Consider the following 19,309-nt stretch of genomic DNA (forward strand, 5'->3'; position numbering starts at 1 on the left):
TAGGGTGGGAGAAGACCAGGATCTCTGGGTTTGCTAGAATGTGAAAGGGGATCTGGGACAGGAGAGGCCCCATGGCAGCACGTGTGCAGGATCTGTCCCTTGCTGTTTGCCCTGTTCTGCAATGCCCACAGTGTGAGGGGTGGGGGTGTGAGGCTGTGAAAACAGGGATTTCCAAGGGGGGGCCTCTGAACCCCCAGCACGACTGCTCCAGCTGCACACACAAAGGGAAATTCCTGTGCAGTCACAGGAATGAGGGAGGCAAGCAGAAAACAGTCCAGGAGAGGCAGCACGATAAGAGCCGGCGGATGTTTACAGATCATGTGGCATGTTTGTGTTAAGGATAAAGGAAAGTGTAGACATTAAAAGCTCTTTACAGAATCCATGGTGTGAGAGAACCTGGAGGAGGGGACTCAGCTCTGCTCGTGGTCAGACTCGTGAAGGTAACTGAGAATTCCATAGGCTCCCTCTTGTATTGAGCGCACAGCACAGGCCCTTCCTTGGGCCTTGGAAAACTGCTAAATGAGATGATGGAACTTGGAAAGGACAAGGACTGAAGGCAACAGTCTGGGCTGGGTAGGAGCTGGCATGTGGCCAGTGCCCTCTCCAGCAGGCACATCACTCGTTCTGCTGGCTATGGAGAACAGCCCCCAGCCCTCTGCAGTGTGGGGCCGTGGAGGGCAATGTGGGGACTGGAGCAGGACTCACCCTCAGTGTCAGTTAGGCAGAGCCCAGATGTGCCTGATAGCTGAACAAAGGCCCCCTGTGCTGGCCCCAACAGCCACTCTGCGGCCAGGGGATGAGCACCCAGCTGATGCAACCCCAGAGCTTTGGCAAGAGTTTCCACACCCAGGGTGTCAAGGCTTCTGTTAGATCGTTTCACCAGGGCAGGAGGCCTGCAGGGGCAGGACAGCTGTGCTGTGCTCCAGCTCTGGGGATTCTCTGCCTCTGTTCTTGGCACATTCCTGCCCCAGCAGAGTGACAGCTGGGCTCCTGTGCCTGGTGCATGCCATGAGTTGGGAATGGGTGGCTCCAGTCACAGGCTGCGTGGGACAGACTATTCACATGAATTGGGGTTCCCAAAGTAAACCCTTGGCCCCTTCCAGGTGATGCACCTTAAGGACCTCGGCCAGAAGTTGTGCAGGAGCAGCCCGGGCCGTTCCCCTTTTCCAGCGCTGCAGCAGCTCCCTCTGACCCCACAGTAACAGCGCGCATGCAGAGCTACCCCGGGGCAAGGCGGGCCCTTGAGCAGAGGCATCGCTGCCGGGCCCTCTGGCAGAGCGAGAGGCCCCGGGCTTTCCGGGCAGGGGCTTCCAGCCCTGGAACCCGACAGGCCCCGAGGTGGCCCCGGACTAATGCAGTGCTGATTCCCTCCCTGCCAGGCCAGCGTGCCTGCCCGGCCCTGGGTGGCCGCGGTGCCCTCACCGTGTGCTCAGCTTTGCCTTCCCAAACCTCGCTGGACTCTCCCCGGGCCTGACAAGAGCGTGTGGCTCAGCACCGGCCGCAGCAATGAACGGGCCGCAGCTCCTGGCAGCACTCTGGTTCCGTACGGGAACTGGCGACCCCCGGGGCGCGGCCGGGATCCCGCAGCCCGGCCCTGCTCCGGGCCCTGCGTGCGCGGGAGCGGCGGCGCCGGGAGCCCGGCACGGGCAGCGCCTGGGGCCCTTCCCCGCCCGGCGCGCACCAGCAGCAGCAGCCGGGACCCTCGGCAGTGCCAGGGCCGCGCAGGCAGACCCGAGCGGCGGGGTTTGCCCTTCCATGGTCACCGGGCTCCTCCGTGCCCGGTCCGTCTCCGTGACCGGTGAGCTTGAAGCAAAGTGAAACCGGGCCGGTGCCCGGCCCGGTCGGAGCCCAGCGCCGGGGACAGACAGACAGGGTCGGGGCGGGCAGCGCTGCTGCCGTGACCCCGAGGGGAAGGCCGTGTCTAGGGGAGGTACGAGTGGAGCGGGACAGAACTGAACCGAACCGGGCCGGGCCTCGCGCGCCGAGCTGGTCACGTGGGGCGCGCGTCCAGTCAGGATCCACCACGCGCCCGTGGCCGCGCGCACGCGCAGTGACGCCCAGCGTCGCTTCCTGAGTGCCACGTTCGAGGGCAGGGGCCACGCGAGACGGTGGTGCCGACCAATGGCGAGCGGCATTGCGGGGAAAGGAGCCAATGGAGGCCTGTGGGCGGGGAGCGCGGCCGGCGGCCAACCCGAGGCGGCGGGCGAGGGGCGTGCCCGGAGAGCCAGCCAATGGGCGGCGCGCAATGGCCGGGGCAGCGGCGCCGGCCAATGGCAGGCGGGCGGCGCAGCCAATAGCGCGCGGCGGCGGCCGAGGGGGCGGGTTTATAAGGGGGAGGCGGTGCCGCGGCCGCGCCAGCCCGACCCTGAGGCCGCCATCAGCCATGGCGGCGGTGCGCGCTCTGCTCCCGCTGCTCTGCTCGGCCCTGCTGCTGCTGCCCGACCGCGCCGCTGCCCAGGAGGAGGAGGATGGCGTCCTGGTGCTGCGCGCCAACTCCTTCGAGCAGGCGCTGGCCGAGCACCGATACCTGCTCGTCGAGTTCTGTGAGCGCGACGGGGCCGGGCCGGGCCGGGGGGAACGGGCGGGCGGGGACCGTGGGCGCGGCCGGGGACGGAAGGGTCGGGCCGGGGAGAGGCGCTGCGGGACGGGCTCCCCCGGGCGGGTTTGCGGCCGGGCTGGGGCGGGGGTCTGCGCGGCCCCCGGCCCACCCGTCCCCGGGGCTCTGTGAGTCCCGGCGGGCCTCGCTCCGCCCGGGAGTGGCGGCGGAGAGGCCCGGCCGCCGCTGACGTCCCCTCCCGCAGACGCGCCGTGGTGCGGGCACTGCAAAGCGCTGGCGCCCGAGTACGCGAAGGCGGCGGCGAAGCTAAAGGCGGAGGGCTCGGAAATCCGGCTGGCCAAGGTGGACGCCACGGAGGAGTCGGAGCTGGCGCAGCAGTTCGGCGTGCGCGGGTATCCCACCATCAAGTTCTTCAAGAACGGCGACAAGGCTGCGCCCAAGGAGTACACGGGTGAGGAGGGGCAGGACGCAGGTGAAGCGGGCCTGGATGCGCCGCCAGGGTGCAGAGGGCAGCAACGTGGCGCCGAGTCCCAGCACATGGCCCCGTGCTGGAGCTGTGCTGCTGTGCCCGGACAAGGTCCACTGTGACAACGACCTGGGAATGGTGCTGGGCCCATGGGGAACGGGCCAGCCTTCAGTGGGCTCCCTCTGGAGAGATCCCTGAGGTCAGCCAGAGTGGAAGAAGCTGCTTTTAGCGAAGTGACTTGAGCTTGGCTTTTTGTGTGGCTTAACTTGACTCAAGCCTTTCCAGAACTGGTAACACACCTGGGCCATTGGGTGAGGAGGCAAACACGGGGTGTGAGAGGGCTGCAAGGAAGGCCGAGACAGAACTCAGCTAAGCCAGGCCACAGAGTGCTGGTAACAGAGGGTGACATCCAGCATAGAGATCTTGGAAGGCAAAGGTGCTGTGATAGCATCAGTAATACTGAGGTCATGGAGAAGTGTTGCATTGCTGGCCAAAGTTTAAGGACAGGGGCAGGAGGTGAGAGAGGAATGGATTCCTGGGAGTCCCTTGTACCTTGACTTATCAATTAGGGATAAGCTTAATTACACTGTGAGTGAAAGCGGAAGAGTTGCGCAAATGAGATCTTGAGTCTTGCTGATCTCTTGACCAGCTGCTGAAAATCTTCTCTCTTAAAGCCTGAGGGTTTTGTGCTCTTGGCCTTCATTGGGGGAAAGTGACTCCTTGTTCTTTCCTGTAGCTGGCAGGGAGGCAGACGACATCGTCAGCTGGCTGAGGAAGCGCACGGGCCCGGCTGCTGCCAGCCTGGCTGATGTGGCTGCTGCCGAGGCACTGGTGGACTCCAGTGAAGTGGTGGTGATTGGTTTCTTCAAGGTAGAGTTTGTGTTTCCCCTGGAGACGCTCTTGTGTGTGTCCAGGGCTTTCCCTGCTCCCTCCTGCTGGGGAAGGTTCTGTGCCTTATGCAATACTTGCTGCCTTGCCTTCCTTGATCTTCCAGTTCTTCGGGCTGGGCCCTGGGATGTAAATGCTTCAGGTGATGTGGCTCCTCTGAGACACCTTTCTTTGCTCCTCAGGATTCGGCATCAGAGGCAGCAAAGGAGTTCCTGCAGGCAGCAGAAGCTGTGGATGATATTCCTTTTGGGATTTCCTCCAGTGCTGATGTCTTCACCAAGTACCAGATTAGTAAGGACAGTGTCATCCTCTTCAAGAAGGTACTGGCTGGTGCCAAGCCTGAGCACCACACTGGGCTCTACTGTCTCTTTCCTTTTCTTTAGTCAGACTCCAACAAGGTCAGTCCTGGATGAAACAAAGGCCCCATGCTGCTGCTGTAGCTGTTCTTGGGCCTCAGAGCCTGTGGCCCCTTTGTGGGCTGGCGAGCCTCAGGGGCCCACTTGTGCAGCTGTGTCAGTCTCCCAGCCCTGTGCTGTTCTCCCAGAGCTGCTGGGCTTTGGGTGCAGGTTGTTCCTTCACTCCCTTCCCTTTTTCCCAGCTCTCTGCAGTGCAGCAGTGGTCACACAGTCCTGGACAGGCCCAAGAGAGCGGTAGATGAGCTCTCTGGCTGCCATGGTGCTCCTTGCTTGTGTCTTAGCTGAGTTGCTTTTCACTGCCCACTGCTGACCTCTGCTGTGTCCAGGAGCTGCTCTGTCTCACTGCTGTGGGTTCTGCAGTGCAGGGATTCCAGAGAAGCTCCTAAGAGGATTTGCAGTTCCAGCTGACTGGGCTGGGGCAGTGGATTATGTGCAGAGGGGTGCGGACTACCTACAGAACCACAAATGCTCTAATGGAGGCATGGAAATTCCTGTCACTGGGATGGATTTCCAAGTCTGAGCAGACAAGAAGAGGTTCTTCAGGCTTGGTGGCTCCTCACCTAGAGGTGCTGTGAGGCAGGACTGAGTGCTTTGGGTTCAGATTTACTACACCTGTAATGTCATCAATTGTGACTTTGCCCAGTCTGACCTAACACAAGGCTTTCTTTTTCTTCACCTGAAACAATTGTTTTATTATACTGTCCCTCTGACACTGTAGGTTTTTTATGGTGATAGAAGCTTGTAGACTTAAATTTGGAGTCAGAGTCCCTCAGGTCAATGTGCCTGAGGAAATATCTGGCTAATGAGCTCAAAATGCATTAGCAGAATGGGGGGAGAAGGGAGGGAGGAGTGTTTTGTTCTTGTCTCGTTTGGCAGTTGTGTGCTATTGCATGAGTAGCTCTGTCTGTCAGCTCTGTGTGCCCCGTTCTGGGCAGAGTTCTGGGCCTGGCAGCCTTTTGTGTGTGCTGGGAACAGGAGTGACCATGCTGTGCCAGGCTGGGGTGGGGCAGGAGTGCTCAGCTCCATGGAAGGAGCAGCCCAGATCTGCCCAGCCACCGGGGCTCCTCTCTGTTCCTCTGCAATGGCATGGCAGTGCCATGGCAGCTCCTGGACAGATCTACTCTGAACCAGGCAGAAAAGGAGCACCCACAGAAATCAAACACCAGGGCAGGAGACCTTCATGGCCTGTTTTGGTTTTGGGCTTTGGCTCCGTACCATTAGTTGGGCCTGAACTGAGAGGGTTTGGCTCATTGTTCTTCTCTTACTCTGTGAGAGTTGTCCAGACTTGCAGAGGCCCTCACACAGCAATGGCACTGAGGCAATCTGCAGAACTCCTCAGCGTGTTTGCAGAGTTATTTTCTGATGCTGTTTTCCTCAGCTTTTCCACTGAGGCTGGTGTGCCTCCCCTTAACAAAAGGTTATCTGAGTCCACACTCTTCCTTCTGTCAACAGCCTTAGTGTGGCCTTGCCAGGGCACTGCTGTGCCCTTCTGCACATCCTCCCTCCAGCCTGGATGGGCCCTCTGCAGCTGTTGCTGTTTCAGGCTGCCAGAGGGTTCTGGGAACCCTGCTCAGGGATGACAGGGGTGATGGCCATGGAGAACAGGACCTGGCACCTCCAGTGTGGTGTGCAACATGTGCTCTTGTCCCTAACACAGACTGGATTGAGTTCCCTGGGCTGAGGATGTCACTGTTTGCTGTCAGACGTTCCCAGCACTGCGTGGCTGCAGTGTCTGCTCTGGCCATTGGCTGCTCAGGGTCCTTCTTGGTGACTTGCACCATTAGTGCTCTCACAGTGGTGCAGAGCAAGGCTGAGATCAAACCTGGCTGTTGCTGCTGCTTGCCTTCTGGTGGGGGGTGATTTAAAGCTTTGCTTGCAAGGAAGATGGGCACCTTGATCCAGATTTTATGTGGATTTTTGGTAACCTCGTTGAGATGGAAGTCTGCTCAGGAGTGCAGCTGAGATCCCTTGGGGCAGTGAGAGATTTGTGTGAGATGCACAAGTGTTCTAATGAGAAATGTCTGTTCTTGCAGTTTGATGAAGGCCAGAACAACTTTGAAGGGGATCTCACAAAAGATAATCTGCTGAACTTCATCAAGTCTAATTCATTGCCTCTGGTCATAGAGTTCACTGAGCAGGTGGGTCTTTAGATGTCCAACAAGGCTCATCCCATTGCTGCTGCAAGAATATAGCAAAGGTCCGCTTGTAGATTGCATGGTCATGTTTTATTGTGGAGCTGACTCTGGGGGTATGGAGCAGTGGGAAGGACACAGGATAAAGGAGATGGGAGCTTGCTGTGCAGAGCAGTCCTGCAGTATTGGAGGCTGCTCTGGGCTGCTCAGCATAGTGGAGTTAAACTGGTCTGGATACTGATTTGCTTCTGTTCCAAAAATAAAGTTTATTTTTTACTCCTCAGACTGCTCCTAAAATATTTGGAGGAGAGATCAAGACTCATATTCTGCTTTTCCTGCCAAAAAGTGTGTCTGACTATCAAGGGAAGCTGGACAACTTCAAGAGTGCAGCTGGGGACTTCAAAGGGAAGGTGAGCTGGATTTCTTGGATCATGAGCTAGGAGAGACCCACCTCTGCAGAGAAGTGTAGCACTGTCTTTATCCATGGAGCAGCTGTGGAGGAGGACTTTAAGCCAGCTCTCTCCTCTGGGACAGGGGAGGAAAAGAGCGAGTTCAGCTACACTTGGTGTGAGCATGCATGTGAAGTGTCAATAGCTACAAGTGTTCACCTCCTGCCTTTCCCTTTTTTCCTCCCAAGATCCTGTTCATCTTCATAGACAGTGACCACAGTGACAACCAGAGGATTTTGGAGTTCTTTGGCCTAAAGAAGGAAGAGTGCCCAGCTGTACGTCTGATCACCCTGGAGGAAGAAATGACCAAATACAAACCTGAATCTGATGAGCTCACAGCAGACAAGATCAAAGAGTTCTGTAACAAATTCCTGGCAGGCAAGATCAAGGTATGTGGATAAACAGCAGTGGTGGTGAACGAGGTGGCTGAGAGGGATCAGAAATGCTCCCTGTGAGGGGCTGGAGAAGCCCCTCCACCTTGTGCATGGAACATCCCATGGGCTTTGTGCTTAGGAAGTAAAGGCAAAGCTGCTGGGGCCTGGAGGGTGAGCCAGGAAGAGGGACTTGGGCACAGCCAAGCAGTTGTGCTCTCCCTGTGGGGACTGCACTGTTTTTCCAGTTGCTCTCTCTGCCAGCAGTCTGTGGAAGGTGTGAGTTCTGTGGCACAGGGGAAAGAGTTGTCAGCTCCCATCTGCTGAGGGGCTGTGTGTGGCTCAGCCTGCAGTGAGGGTGCAGCAAAGCCCAGTCCTCTGGGAGTGGGGCTGTCAGCAGGGCTGGGGGCTTTCCTCCTGCAGAGCTCTGTTGTCATTCTCTGCTCAACAGCACCTGCTCCTCCTGCTGGCTCAGGGTGGGAAGGAGACCCTCTGTGGGAGAAGAGGAAGTGACAGTTCATCTGGTTGCTTACAGCCTGTGACTGAGGCACCAGTGGGGTGTTGAAACCTGGCTTTTCCAGGATGTGTGATTGCATGATCAGTCTGAGTAGCTATGTAGCAAACACTTTGTCTGAATTTCACTTTTTATTCCAGCCCCACCTAATGAGTCAGGATCTTCCTGAAGACTGGGACACGCAGCCTGTCAAAGTTCTGGTTGGGAAGAACTTTGAAGAAGTTGCTTTTGATGAGAATAAGAATGTCTTTGTGGAGTTCTGTGAGTATCTTTCTACAGCTGATTCCAAGTAACTGGTGTGAAAGGATTGCCAAAACCCTGTGTGACCAGGATTAGGGGAAAAGCCTTTTGCAGTCTGGGCCCCAAAAGCAGTGCCTTGGTTGCAGAGATGTGTGTGAACTGTCTGACTGGGGAGGAGTGGTACCTCGTTAGATTGTTGGTGCAACTGTGTGTTTGTAATTAACAGATGCCCCGTGGTGTGGTCACTGCAAGCAGCTGGCCCCAATCTGGGACAAGCTGGGAGAAACCTACAGGGACCACGAGAACATTGTCATTGCCAAGATGGACTCGACGGCTAATGAAGTGGAGGCAGTGAAAATCCACAGCTTCCCCACGCTCAAGTTCTTCCCTGCAGGCTCTGGCAGAAATGTAAGCAGGCAGCTGGGCTGGCAGGGCTAGCCAGGGAGCACAGAGCACTCGCTGCCCGCTCTGCACAGGACTGGGGAGGGATCTGCATCCTGTGGGCACGGAACACAGCGAGTCTGCAGGACACCCACGACCCTTTGAGGGGTCTGGGCTGTAGGGAAAGAGTCTGGGGGGCAGTGGGAAGTGGGAATGGGGAAAAGAGGGAGCATAGAGGACAGTGTGCTCATCTGCAGGCTATTCTTTCCTCGCAGTGATCTCTGAAGTCTAGTGGCTGAGCTGTTTTCCTTCGTCTCATATGGGTGAAGGTGAATTTTTAAATTCCCTTTTGCTTGGCATGTTCACTGTTGCTCAGAAAGAGAATTCTCCTCTCCAGGGGTGTGGGTCTGTAGTGCCCATAACCAGCATCCTTGTGTTTTCCTGTGTAGGTAATTGACTATAATGGGGAGAGGACACTAGAAGGCTTCAAAAAATTCCTGGAGAGCGGAGGTCAGGATGGGGCAGCAGCTGATGATGTGAGTAATGTGCGTGGAGTACTCTGGGCCTTTGGGAGCAGGGAGCATGGTTCTGTGCCTGAATCCCCAGTCCTACATAAGATCCTCTGTTGTTAGATATGTTGCTGGTGAGCAAAGTGCCCACATCAGTGTGGTCTGTTCAGGTGGCTGTGGGCCTGCAGCGGGCTCCTCTCCTGGAGAGCACCCTGAGGGGGTCAAGTAGCACTGCTGGGGCACTCAGCACCTGGAACTGGGCTGTGTGATCAGTGCCACATACCTGTGGGTCTGCTTGGATGCTCTCACCTGCCGGGGGGCTGGGGAGGCTACTACAGGTGTACAGGTGCCATCTTCCAGGGCTTCCTAATCCATAATGTCCTGAGTCTGAAGCTCTTGATAGAAGTCTCTGGATGTTTTGTTAGCATGGCAGCAGAGAGCAGTGACCAGATGAGGGGTGCTGCTCAGTGCTGGGTCCTGGGTCTGCCTCATGGGCCAGAAACCAGGAGTTGTCTGTAACCTCCACAGGATCTGGAGGACCTGGAGATGGATGAAGAAACTGAACTTGAGGAAGGTGATGAGGATGAGCAGAAACTCCAAAAGGATGAATTGTAAAGAGAAGACTGATCTACATCACCCAAAAAATCAGACACTAAATTGTGCTGCTGTGATGCAGCCCAGTGAGTCAGAAACCCATTAAGATTTAAAGCAGAAGGTAAATGACTGGAAATCCAGGGATTGGCTTCTAAAGTAACACTTTACCCTCACTTGTCTGTACACTTACCTTTTCTTTCTTTTGGCTTTTGAAAAGGGAACTGTCACTAGGGAGCCAGCCCAGCCAGCTGGGCTCTTTTTTCTATTGTGATGTACTTTTTTGTACACAGCTTTTGTCTGGAGAACTCTGTTCTTCTGGGCAGCGGGAGGTTGTGAGGTGGTACCAGGAGTTCAGTAGCCTGACAATCTGGAGCCTTGCCACTAACATCTTCCAGACAGCTTTTTTTTCTCTTTTTCTTTTAAAACTAAAGCCCCTAATTGATTTCTGCACCTGGCAGGGTCCTTAATGGTGTCAGCTGTTCTTCCCTGGAGCTGGCCTTCAGTATATGTGGGGGCAGAAGGCTGATGGCTTCCTGGGGAAAGGTGTATGTGAAGGTGCTTCTCTTCATGCCAGCCAGATGTTTCCTTTCCCTTCTCTTTTAAGACACTTGGAGACACTATTCCAAGCTCCTGGAGGGGTGGAATACTGTGTGCACTGGCTGTGGCAGGCTCTGAGGGTGGAGGTGGCTGCTGGCTCACCAGCTGTGTTGACATCCTTTTGATCAAAGACAAGAGTTGCAATCCCTTTCATGAATTATTTTGAGTGGGTTGACCCGGCAGGTGGGTGGTGGGGGAGGGCCTGATAAACAGATCAAACAGGACATTTGCAATTACTGGGGTTTGGGAATGTGGCTGAGGGAGTGCCTCACAGGCCTGAGCTGCATCAGGCTGGTTCTTAGCATTCTGCTACAATAACATTGGTACTGAATTTGATGGCCAAATAAAGTTGAGATTTTAATACTATTATGTCTCTTTGTCTTTATCAGAGTGTAGGATATTTGAACCTACCCTGGAAGGGGAGATCAGAGTTGTAGGATGATTCTCAAGGGACTCTGCCGCAATGGGGTGCGTGTCACGTTCTCCAAGTAATTAGTAAAGGAAAAGAACATTCCAGTGCCTGTGTCCATTCTGCTGCAAGAATGTAGGTGCAGGTGTGAGCGGGCCGTGGCTTGGCTCTGAGCGTGTGCAGCCCCTGGGCCAGCTGGCTGGGCTGAGGGGACATTGCTCTGCTGCTGGGCTCTGCTAGTCAGGCTCACATGACCCCCTGAGCCACGCTGCTATTTCCAAACCTGCTGCTTGCTGCTGAAGGTATTTTGGTTAGAAAATATGCTATAAATGTCACAGGGAGGGAGGGCATGGTGAGGCTAGAGGACAACTGGGGCCACCTCTGTGTCTCAGCGGGTGGGATGTGTGCTGGAACAGTGGCACAGGGTGTTGGACAACACTTGTGTCTGTCTCCAGCTCCAGCCTTTGCTGGGCCCCAGCAGAGCCCTGATGTGGTGTTCCCAAACTTTGGGCATAGCAGCACCAGGGCTGGGCTGAGCAGGCCCCCACTCGCCATGGGATGAGGAAGGGCTGTCGCTGACAGAGCAGCAGCCAGGTGTGTGTGACACCTGTACCTGCAGCTACAGGGAGGGGGACCTTTGAAGCTGCCTCCCTCCAGGGCTATGACTGAAGGTAGGCAGTGGCCACTGCTGCACCCCACAAACCCAGCAGTGCTGGGGGCCTGGGCTGGTTGCTGACAGCTGCTTTGTCTTTTGGAGTGGGGAGGAAGGGACTCTCACTAGTGAAGTTCCACTGAAAGGAGAGGGACTAGAATTTGACTCAAATAGGTCTGTTTTGCACAGCCAGTTGAACTGTGACCAAGCCTGAGCTCTGCAGTGCTCTCCTCTCTCTGGGCAGAGACCCACTGTGCCTGGCTTAGAGGAGATGCCTCTCCTAGCCCAAGGCTCCCTGTGGCAGGGCAGGAGCTTAGCAGCCATCTGATGTACATGCCTAATTGCTGTTCCAAGAAAGCAGGCTGCAAGTGTTCTGGGCCGTGTTCAGGCTCATCCACAAGCGGATGCTTGGCCAAGGGATCGATGCTTTTGCCAGCAGATAAACAAGTGCCTGACTGTGCTGCTGGGGTCAGGGCAAGGGTCTGCAGCAGCAGGAGGGCAGAGTGAAACCCCTGACTCCTAAAGCACCACAGGGATTTCTTCTGACACACTTGGCTGGACGATCCCCATCAGCGTGACAAAGCACAAAATGCTTAAGTGTCTGACGTGCCCAAACTTTGGTGGGAGAAAACAGTGGTTGCTTAAACCCTGATGGACCTGAATGACTCCTCTGTGGCAGATGGTTCTGTTTCGGGTGATGACAGTGTAGCTGGAGAGTATCAGAAGCAGGAGCTGTCTGGTGGTGGTGCTGTTCTTCTGCTGTTCTCCGAAGGCTGCTTGCAGTAGCTTGCCCTCAGCAGCAGCTGCTTCCCTGTCTCTAGGACAAGGAACAGCAGGGACCAGCAGTGCAGGCCTCTGGTTCTGTGCCTGTCCTGGGATCACCAGCAGCACCTCTGTCCTTGCAAGGGCACAGGGGCCATCAGACACGCTCTGCTTCCTTGCTGGGCTGTGTGCTGTCACAGCTGGGCTGGGCACAGCTCCTCCTGCTCCTTTTGAGTTGTCCCCTGCAGCTACAGGAGGGTGACAGCTCTGGATGTGCTTGTGCCCACAGCCCTGGCACACCCATACTGCGCTGGCCAGCTGGGACACGAGCAGCCTTTCCCCAGAAGGGCTTGATGTTGGGAAATTCCTTCCAGGCTCCCCTGAAGGGCTACCCATGCAAGAGTAGATTTGACCCCTTGGATGGGGCACATCGACAGGTGGGTGGTAAGATGAGACACCAACTTCTGCCCAAAAGTGGGAGGCTGCAGGCCCGGGCAGCTCGATTACGAAGCATCATGGCAAATAGCATGAGCTGCATGTCCCCAAAATAGCCCGGGGCAGCCTTTATAACGTGGTGCTCCCAGAGAACCATCAGTCCTGGGCCAAAGGCCTGGAGGTGAGCTGCGAGTGCTGGTGCCACGTCCTGCGTGTTACCCAGGAGTGCGGGAGAGGAGCCCGGTGCCCCGGGAGTGCGGGAGAGGAGCCCGGCGGCTGCCGCGTCCCTGCGGCAGGGGACACGGACACAGCGAGACACGGCGGGGCCAGCACAGACCTGCAGCCAGGAGGGCCGTGAGGGCCGGAGAGGAGGCAGCAGGGCAGCGAGGGGCCGGGCTGCGTGCTGAGCGGCCCCATGCCGCTGTGCCTGAAGGCTGCTGCCGTCAGCATGAGGGACTATTGCCCCGCGGTGCCGCAGTACGGCCGCTACGGCCGGTGCTCGCCGCGGTACGGCCGCTACACGCCCCGGCTCCGGGCCTCCCGCACCGTGCGCTTCCCCAACGACGTCGTCTTCCAGGACCACATCAAGCAGGGGGACCTGGAGCAGGTGGGCAGGTTCATACGAGCCAGGAAGGTGACACTGGACACCATCTACCCTTCTGGTGAGTGCTGCTGGGCGGCAGAGCTGGGCAGAGCAGCAGCTCAGCCTGGTGGGGCTGAGGGACACCCGCAGCAGGACTGGAGCAAGCCGGGCCCCTCAGCAAGGAGCAGTGCCCGGCAGGGCCCCAGAGCCCCAGGGTGGGCCCAGCATCCCCCCTCACCAGCAGTCAGCGGAAAGGGGGAGCCTGGCCCCCAGTCCCTGTAAGGCACCATTGAGCCCCCGCAGCGTGGTGGGACCTCAAAGGATGGCAGCAAGCACAGGCTATGGGCTCTGGGCAGCACCAGTTTGCCTTTTCCCCTGACTGGGGGATCTGCATTTGTTCCTGGCTCTGCCTGTTTCTCACAGGCACTGCTCCCTCTTGTATGTCTGACTCTGGAGGCTCGGGGAAAGCTCCGAGTTCTGTGTGCACAGCCTCACCAGAAACTGTTTATGGAATGCCTGATCTTTACAGGCTGATGTGGAGCCCAGATCTGTACTTTTCTTGCACTTGGCTTCTGCTCTCATAAGGCCATGGAGACAGAGGCTCTAATGACCCCGGGCTTCTTTCTGTCCATACTGATTCTTTGTTAGTGACTGGCTTCTGAAACTCAGGCAGAGCATGACACCAGAGACCTTCTCGTGGCTCTGTGTGAGTCCTGTCCAGGACTCAGAGCAGCTGCTCTAAGGGGCAGTTCCCCTTCCCTCCTCTGTCCTGCCCAGCTGGGGCAGTGGGTGCTGCACCCTCCCAGACAGGGTTTTCATGCTGCAGAAGGGCAGCAGGAGCCCACAGCAGCTCCTCTGGCTTTCTCAGTCTGTGTTTCTTTCCCCACTGTCCTCTCCCTGAGCAGGAGAGTGCCCGCCCCCCTTTCCTGAGCTGTGAATGCAGCGTGGAGAGCGATCCCTTCCCGGGCAGGGCTAACCCCTGCCTGTCCCTGCAGGCATGGCAGCGCTGCACGAAGCCGTGCTGACGGGAAACCTGGACTGCGTCAAGCTCCTGGTGAAATACGGCGCTGACATCCACCAGCGGGACGAGAACGGCTGGACGCCCCTGCACATGGCCTGCAGCGACGGCTACGCCGACATCGCCAGGTACGGCCCTGGGGGCCTGGCGGCACCGCGCTGCTGCCCGAGCACCGGCGGCTTCTCGGGGCTGCCCCTGCGGCTGCTCGGGCCGGGCCGGTCCCGGCCGTGGAGGCGGCGGCACCGGGGCTGCCCAGGCCGGCCCGGTTGCTCAGCTCCGCGCCCTGCAGGTACCTGCTGTCCCTTGGGGCCAGCCTGGAGGCCACCACGGACGACGGGGAGAAACCCTCGGACCTCATCGACCCCGAGTACGAGGACCTGGTGCAGCTGCTGGGAGGCGCCGCGCTGCGCTGAGCCGGGACCGGCAAAACTGAGGGCCGCGGGCCGGCCCGGCGGCTGCGCCTGCCCGGGAACCGGGACTGCGCCCGGGCTGGGCCCGGGCGGCCAACGGGCAGCAGCACCCGGTACTGCGAATCGCGAACCACTTTGTACTTTTCCAATAAAGCATCTCGGTTACCGCCTCCGGTACCATGTGCGGTATCATCTCCGGTGCCATCTCCGCTACCATCTCCGGTACCGCCTCCCGTACCATGTCCAGCACCGCCTCCAATGCCATCTCCGGTTCCGCCGGGGCGGGGGCGGGGCCAGCGCGGTGCGCAGGGCCGGCACGGGGGGGTGTGTCCGCCGCCGAGAGGGGGCGGGGCCGCGCCTGCGCGGTGCGGCGCTTCCGTCTGTGCGGCTGGCGCAGGCGGGAGGGCCCAGGTGAGGGGCGCGCGTTGCCCGGCGACGGGCGGGGGGCGCCGCGCGGCCTAGCCCGGCCGAGCCCTCCCTTCCTCCCGCAGCCCCGCCGAGCCCCTTCCGGCCCCGCCGAGCGCCGCTGCCGACATGGCCAGGTGAGCCCCGCCCGGCCCCGGGCCCAGCGCGGCCCCGGGCCCGGCTCAGTTCCCCCCGCGCTCCGCTTGCAGCTCCCCCGTCTCCCGGGTGGTGTACAACGGAAAGCGGAGCGGCGGCCCGCGCTCCCCCGGCGCCGGCAGCGAGATCTTCACGCCGGCCCACGAGGAGAACGTGCGCTTCATCTACGAGGGTGAGCGGGGCGGCGGCCGCGGGGTGGGGGCGCGGGCGGCTCGGGGCGGCCGAGGCGAGCGGCCCCGGCCTTGGCCCTGGCTCTGTCCCCGCAGCCTGGCAGTGCGTGGAGCGCGACCTGCGCAGCCAGATGGGCTCCGAGCGCGGCCTGGTCGAGGAATACGTGGAGAAGATGCCGAACCCCAGCCTGAAAGGTGCGGGGGACGGGGGCACCGCGCCGGCCGGGCCGGCCCGGGGTTGCGCGCGCCGGCCGGGGGCTGCCCTGTCTCTGCCCCCAGAGTCTCTCCTGTCTCCCTTGCAGCGTTTAAACCCGTCGACCTGGGTGATCTGAAGAGGAGGAACACACAGGATGCAAAGAAGTCCTAAAGCGGATCCTCGCTGCGGGTCGGCTGCTCTCCTGAGGTCCTCAAGCAGATTTAATTTGAGATTTTGTGTTGATTTCCTCCTCTGGTCTGTCCTTCTAAAAGCCCGCGGGAGAGCCGGTCAGCTCTGGGGCTGGCTCTGAAGCTGCCTGAGGTCGAGGATGCTCAGGGCCTCACCGAGACTGCCCAGAGCCTGTTGCAAAGGATTCCAGCCCCCCGCTCATAGCTTTCTCTGGCCTCAAACCGCCCTTCCCCACTTCATGCTGAGCAACCCGATCCCCTGTTCCCCTCCTGTCGCTGCCCTCTGTGCCAGGCTGGGCAGGCCGAGGCAGATGCGCTGTTGGATCGGGCAGCACGGGGTCTTGCTTTCCCCTGTGCGCCTCAGCTCCACCTCTGCTGGGGCTGGCCGAGGGCAGGTGGCACAGTTGAGTCTGTTCCTGTGCCTCCCGACATTGGGACAGCCCCTGTCCAGCCCCGCTGTGCAGCTGAGGGCTGGGAGGCCATAGCCAGGCTCCTCCCAGTTCCTGTGTGACAGCAAGTTGCTGCCTGGGCTGCTTGCTGCCAGAGCACGTGGGCCACATCTGAGGCCACATTTTCTACCTGCTTAGATCAGTCCTGGTCCCTGTGGTGCTGGAGGGGAAGGTGTTTCTCTCCCTGCAGATGGAGAGGTGGAGTGTCAGCACCAGCCTCAGGCTTCTGAGAGGTGCTCAGAGGGACCTGGGCCACCTGCAGCCCCACAGGAGACAGTGGCCGTGGGGGCAGCCGTGGGGCTGCACGGAGCAAGGCTCAGGAGCTCCTTGCCCTGGCAACGCTGCAGTTTTGTACTAACACCATTTTCCAGATACGCAGCCCTCGGAAGAGACCTGGCCCCACAGCTCGCCCTGGGTGCCGCAGTGGTGGAACCTCACCAGGGGTTCTTCCTTTAGCCACTCGCTCCTGGCACTGCGTGGATGGTTCCTGTGTCTCTGCCTGAGCCAGAGAGAGTGGCTGTGTCAGCTTTGCCCACCCGAGCTGCTGGGCTGCCCCGTGGGAGGGCTGGCAGCCCCCTGCCCGCCTGTGCTCCGAGCTGGCGGGGATGGGGCTGCCAGGCCTGTGCAGCACCAGTGGCTGTGGGGAGGGCTGCAGGGACTTGGGGCTGCCAATACCTTTCCTTTGTTGAGTCCTTGAGTTGTACTGTACCCTTTCCTTTCTGTGGTATGTCACTTGAGGAGTGTTGTAAATAAACGCTGGTGTCCTTTTGGGGCTGCCTTGGTGTGGTGCTGCAGCCTGGCCCAGCTCTGGGGCATGGACGAGGGGCAAGAGCAGGAGCTGTTTGTTTTTGCACTTTCTGGGCTGTTGGTTTCCCTGCAGGCAGGTGCAGCCTGTCAGTGGCACAGTGCCCTTGGGCTCGGGCAGCCAGCATCCCTGGAGCTGTGGCTGCACCCAGGATTTAAATGTTGAGACTATTAATACCCTCATATCCTCTTCCCTGTCCTGCTTTAATGGCATTTAAGCTATACTTAGCATTGCTAGAATTTCTGCTTGAGTGCATCTTGACACTTGCCAAGACCCTGTTTACCTCCCATCACCAAAACATTCCTGCTGCTTGGTTCTGGCACAGCAAGATGGGAACTCAGCCCCTATTGCCTCCTGAGCCACCCCAGGCCCTGCATCCCTGCAGCTGCAGGCAGTGGGAGACAGGAGTGATGGTGTCACTGTCACAGCCCTTTCTCTTTCACTCTTCTGTTGGGATGGGCCCTGTGGTGTGTTCAGGGAGCCTGACAGGCCAGTGGGGTGCCCTGGCTTGAAGCCCTTAGCATGTCCAGGGCTGTGTCCTGTGTCCAGGCAGCCCTGTTCAGCTGCCATGGAGCCCAGCACTGCCCCCCATCTGGGCACCCATCTGGGGCCATCTCAGGTCTGCCGGACCCCCACACGCCCTGGGCATGAGGGCCCTGCTGCAGCACCCCCACTTCTGCCTTGTTTTCCTCTGCTTGGGCACAGTAAAGCCAGAGGCAAAGCAGCTGCTCAAGCTCTAATGAAATGTACAAAAACCATTCTATAAGCAGGTGATTTTTATAAAGACTGATGCCAAATTGCAGGGCAAGGATGGTGAGGTGGTAGGGGGAGGTGGTGGGTGTTAAGGGTGTGAGGAGTGAGGCCACAGGCCAGAGAAATCAGGCTGTTTACCTATAAAAATCGACCTCATCAGGTTTATTTCCCTGTGCCTTGGACACAGTGCTCTTCATTAGATTAAAGGGTGGGAGGAGGAGAGGAACCTGTTTGTCATCAAATTAGGTGGTGGGGAAGAGGCCTGGCAGCAGGCAGAATCGACTTAGGAGACCAATTTGTGGTGCTCAATTCCCTCGATAAAGTGGGAATTTTCCTGCGAGGCGCCGCGCCTAGGGGTGCCTGGCTGTGCTGGGCTGGGGGCATTGCCCGCCGTGCCAGGCTGGGCTGGGCTGGGCTGGGGGCACTGCCCACGGTGCCGGGCTGGGCTGGGCTGGGCTGGGCTGGGCTGGGGGCACTGCCCGCCGTGCCAGGCTGGGCTGGGCTGGGCTGGGCTGGGGGCACTGCCCACCGTGCGTGGTTGGGCTGGGGTGGGCTGGGGGCACTGCCCACGGTGCCGGGCTGGGCTGGGCTGGGCTGGGCTGGGGGCACTGCCCACCGTGCCAGGCTGGGCTGGGCTGGGCTGGGCTGGGGGGCACTGCCCACCGTGTGTGGCTGGGCTGGGCTGGGCTGGGGGCACTGCCCACCGTGCGTGGTTGGGCTGGGGTGGGCTGGGGGCACTGCCCACGGTGCCGGGCTGGGCTGGGCTGGGCTGGGCTGGGGGCACTGCCCACCGTGCGTGGCTGGGCCGGGGTGGGGGACACAGCCCCGGCCACCAGTCTGGGGGTGAGGAACTGCCTCAGCCCCATTCCATGCCTTGGGACGAACTCACAGCCAGGGACTGGCACCATGGCTGCGCTGTGGTGTCTGCAGAGTCTCTGCTTAGGGCAGAGAGGTTCCAGCACGAGCTGCCTGGAAAGGCAGGGGGTGCTTGGGTGTTCCATTCCTGGAAACACAGTGCCAGGCTGGACGGGGCTCTGAGCAGCCTGGTCTGCTGCAGGTGTCCCTGCTCACTGCAGGGGCTGGGCCAGAGGACATTTAAAGGTCCCTTCCTACCCAAACCATCCTGCAAGTCTGGCCAGGCTGCTGTCAGCACCTTCATCCCTCTGGATACCAGGAATGAGCGGCTCCCATAGGGCAGCTGAGGGCAGCGCCTGCCTCTGTGTGTGTACACATGAGTGTGTGTGTGTGCACACGTGTGTGTGTGTACACGTGCGTCTGTGTGTGTGTTGGTGTACATGTGTGCTGTACTTGCGCACGCACCTGCACAGGGCTCAGCACCAGGGGACACAGGACATTTCCACAGCACACCCATGGGCTGGGGCTGGCTTGAGGTCCCTGAAGGGTCCCCATCAATGTGTGGCACAGATAGGGTGACCCTTGCTGGGCACGGTCTGGGGGCCAGCCTGGCCCCAGCGGAGTTGGGGGTCCACAGTGGGTGTTGCCACAGCAACGCTGGAGCAACAGGCACAGGGCACAGCTCCGTGCCATGACCATATTTACCTTCCCAGAAACTGCTTGGTGCTCCAGCAATTTGCCTCAATTAGGCTCGTTACCGCGTCAGGAAGGCCGCAGTGACGGCAGCGGCTGTAGGGCCGCTGGCTCCGCGGGGGCTGCCGGGGCCGCTCTGGCACCATGGCTGTGAGTGGGGTAATGCCTGTTCCTCCCTCTATTCCTGTCCCCGTCCCTGCACTTGGGGCCGGGGCAGACCCCCAGCACTGCGCTCCCCTTCCCTCGCCCGTTCCGC

At 59.4% G+C, this 19,309-nt stretch overlaps 3 protein-coding genes across 3 annotated transcripts; all 3 read left to right on the top strand.

The window, feature by feature from the left end:
• Window positions 1-2,359: 2,359 nt before the first annotated feature.
• On the top strand, window positions 2,360-10,480 carry P4HB (prolyl 4-hydroxylase subunit beta). The gene is made up of 11 exons (XM_066566015.1): window positions 2,360-2,543; window positions 2,802-3,008; window positions 3,760-3,893; window positions 4,094-4,231; window positions 6,361-6,465; window positions 6,744-6,869; window positions 7,097-7,297; window positions 7,934-8,054; window positions 8,260-8,441; window positions 8,864-8,950; window positions 9,452-10,480. The coding sequence occupies exons 1-11, from the start codon at window positions 2,384-2,386 to the stop codon at window positions 9,536-9,538; spliced, it is 1,548 nt and encodes a 515-aa protein (XP_066422112.1). The 5' UTR covers window positions 2,360-2,383; the 3' UTR covers window positions 9,539-10,480.
• A 2,307-nt stretch (window positions 10,481-12,787) lies between these two features.
• On the top strand, window positions 12,788-14,401 carry PPP1R27 (protein phosphatase 1 regulatory subunit 27). Its single transcript, XM_066566057.1, has 3 exons — window positions 12,788-13,034; window positions 13,951-14,101; window positions 14,263-14,401. Exons 1-3 carry the CDS (start codon window positions 12,788-12,790, stop codon window positions 14,384-14,386), a joined length of 522 nt encoding a protein of 173 aa, XP_066422154.1. The 3' UTR covers window positions 14,387-14,401.
• A 355-nt stretch (window positions 14,402-14,756) lies between these two features.
• Window positions 14,757-16,716, top strand: MCRIP1 (MAPK regulated corepressor interacting protein 1). The gene is made up of 4 exons (XM_066565926.1): window positions 14,757-14,925; window positions 14,998-15,116; window positions 15,211-15,309; window positions 15,417-16,716. The coding sequence occupies exons 1-4, from the start codon at window positions 14,918-14,920 to the stop codon at window positions 15,479-15,481; spliced, it is 291 nt and encodes a 96-aa protein (XP_066422023.1). The 5' UTR covers window positions 14,757-14,917; the 3' UTR covers window positions 15,482-16,716.
• Window positions 16,717-19,309: the final 2,593 nt, after the last annotated feature.

The sequence above is a fragment of the Molothrus aeneus genome, chromosome 26 (assembly GCF_037042795.1).
Source record: "Molothrus aeneus isolate 106 chromosome 26, BPBGC_Maene_1.0, whole genome shotgun sequence".
Lineage (NCBI taxonomy): Eukaryota > Metazoa > Chordata > Aves > Passeriformes > Icteridae > Molothrus > Molothrus aeneus.

Coding starts and splice junctions, on each gene's coding strand:
- P4HB (XM_066566015.1), top strand. CDS start 2,384: ATGGCGGCGGTGCGCGCTCTGCTCCCGCTGCTCTGCTCGGCCCTGCTG. Junction 6,870..7,096: donor CTGGGGACTTCAAAGGGAAG/GTGAGCTGGATT, acceptor TTTCCTCCCAAG/ATCCTGTTCATCTTCATAGA. Junction 8,055..8,259: donor GAATGTCTTTGTGGAGTTCT/GTGAGTATCTTT, acceptor TGTAATTAACAG/ATGCCCCGTGGTGTGGTCAC.
- PPP1R27 (XM_066566057.1), top strand. CDS start 12,788: ATGCCGCTGTGCCTGAAGGCTGCTGCCGTCAGCATGAGGGACTATTGC. Junction 13,035..13,950: donor GGACACCATCTACCCTTCTG/GTGAGTGCTGCT, acceptor CTGTCCCTGCAG/GCATGGCAGCGCTGCACGAA. Junction 14,102..14,262: donor GGCTACGCCGACATCGCCAG/GTACGGCCCTGG, acceptor CGCGCCCTGCAG/GTACCTGCTGTCCCTTGGGG.
- MCRIP1 (XM_066565926.1), top strand. Junction 15,117..15,210: donor CGTGCGCTTCATCTACGAGG/GTGAGCGGGGCG, acceptor CTGTCCCCGCAG/CCTGGCAGTGCGTGGAGCGC. Junction 15,310..15,416: donor GCCGAACCCCAGCCTGAAAG/GTGCGGGGGACG, acceptor TCTCCCTTGCAG/CGTTTAAACCCGTCGACCTG.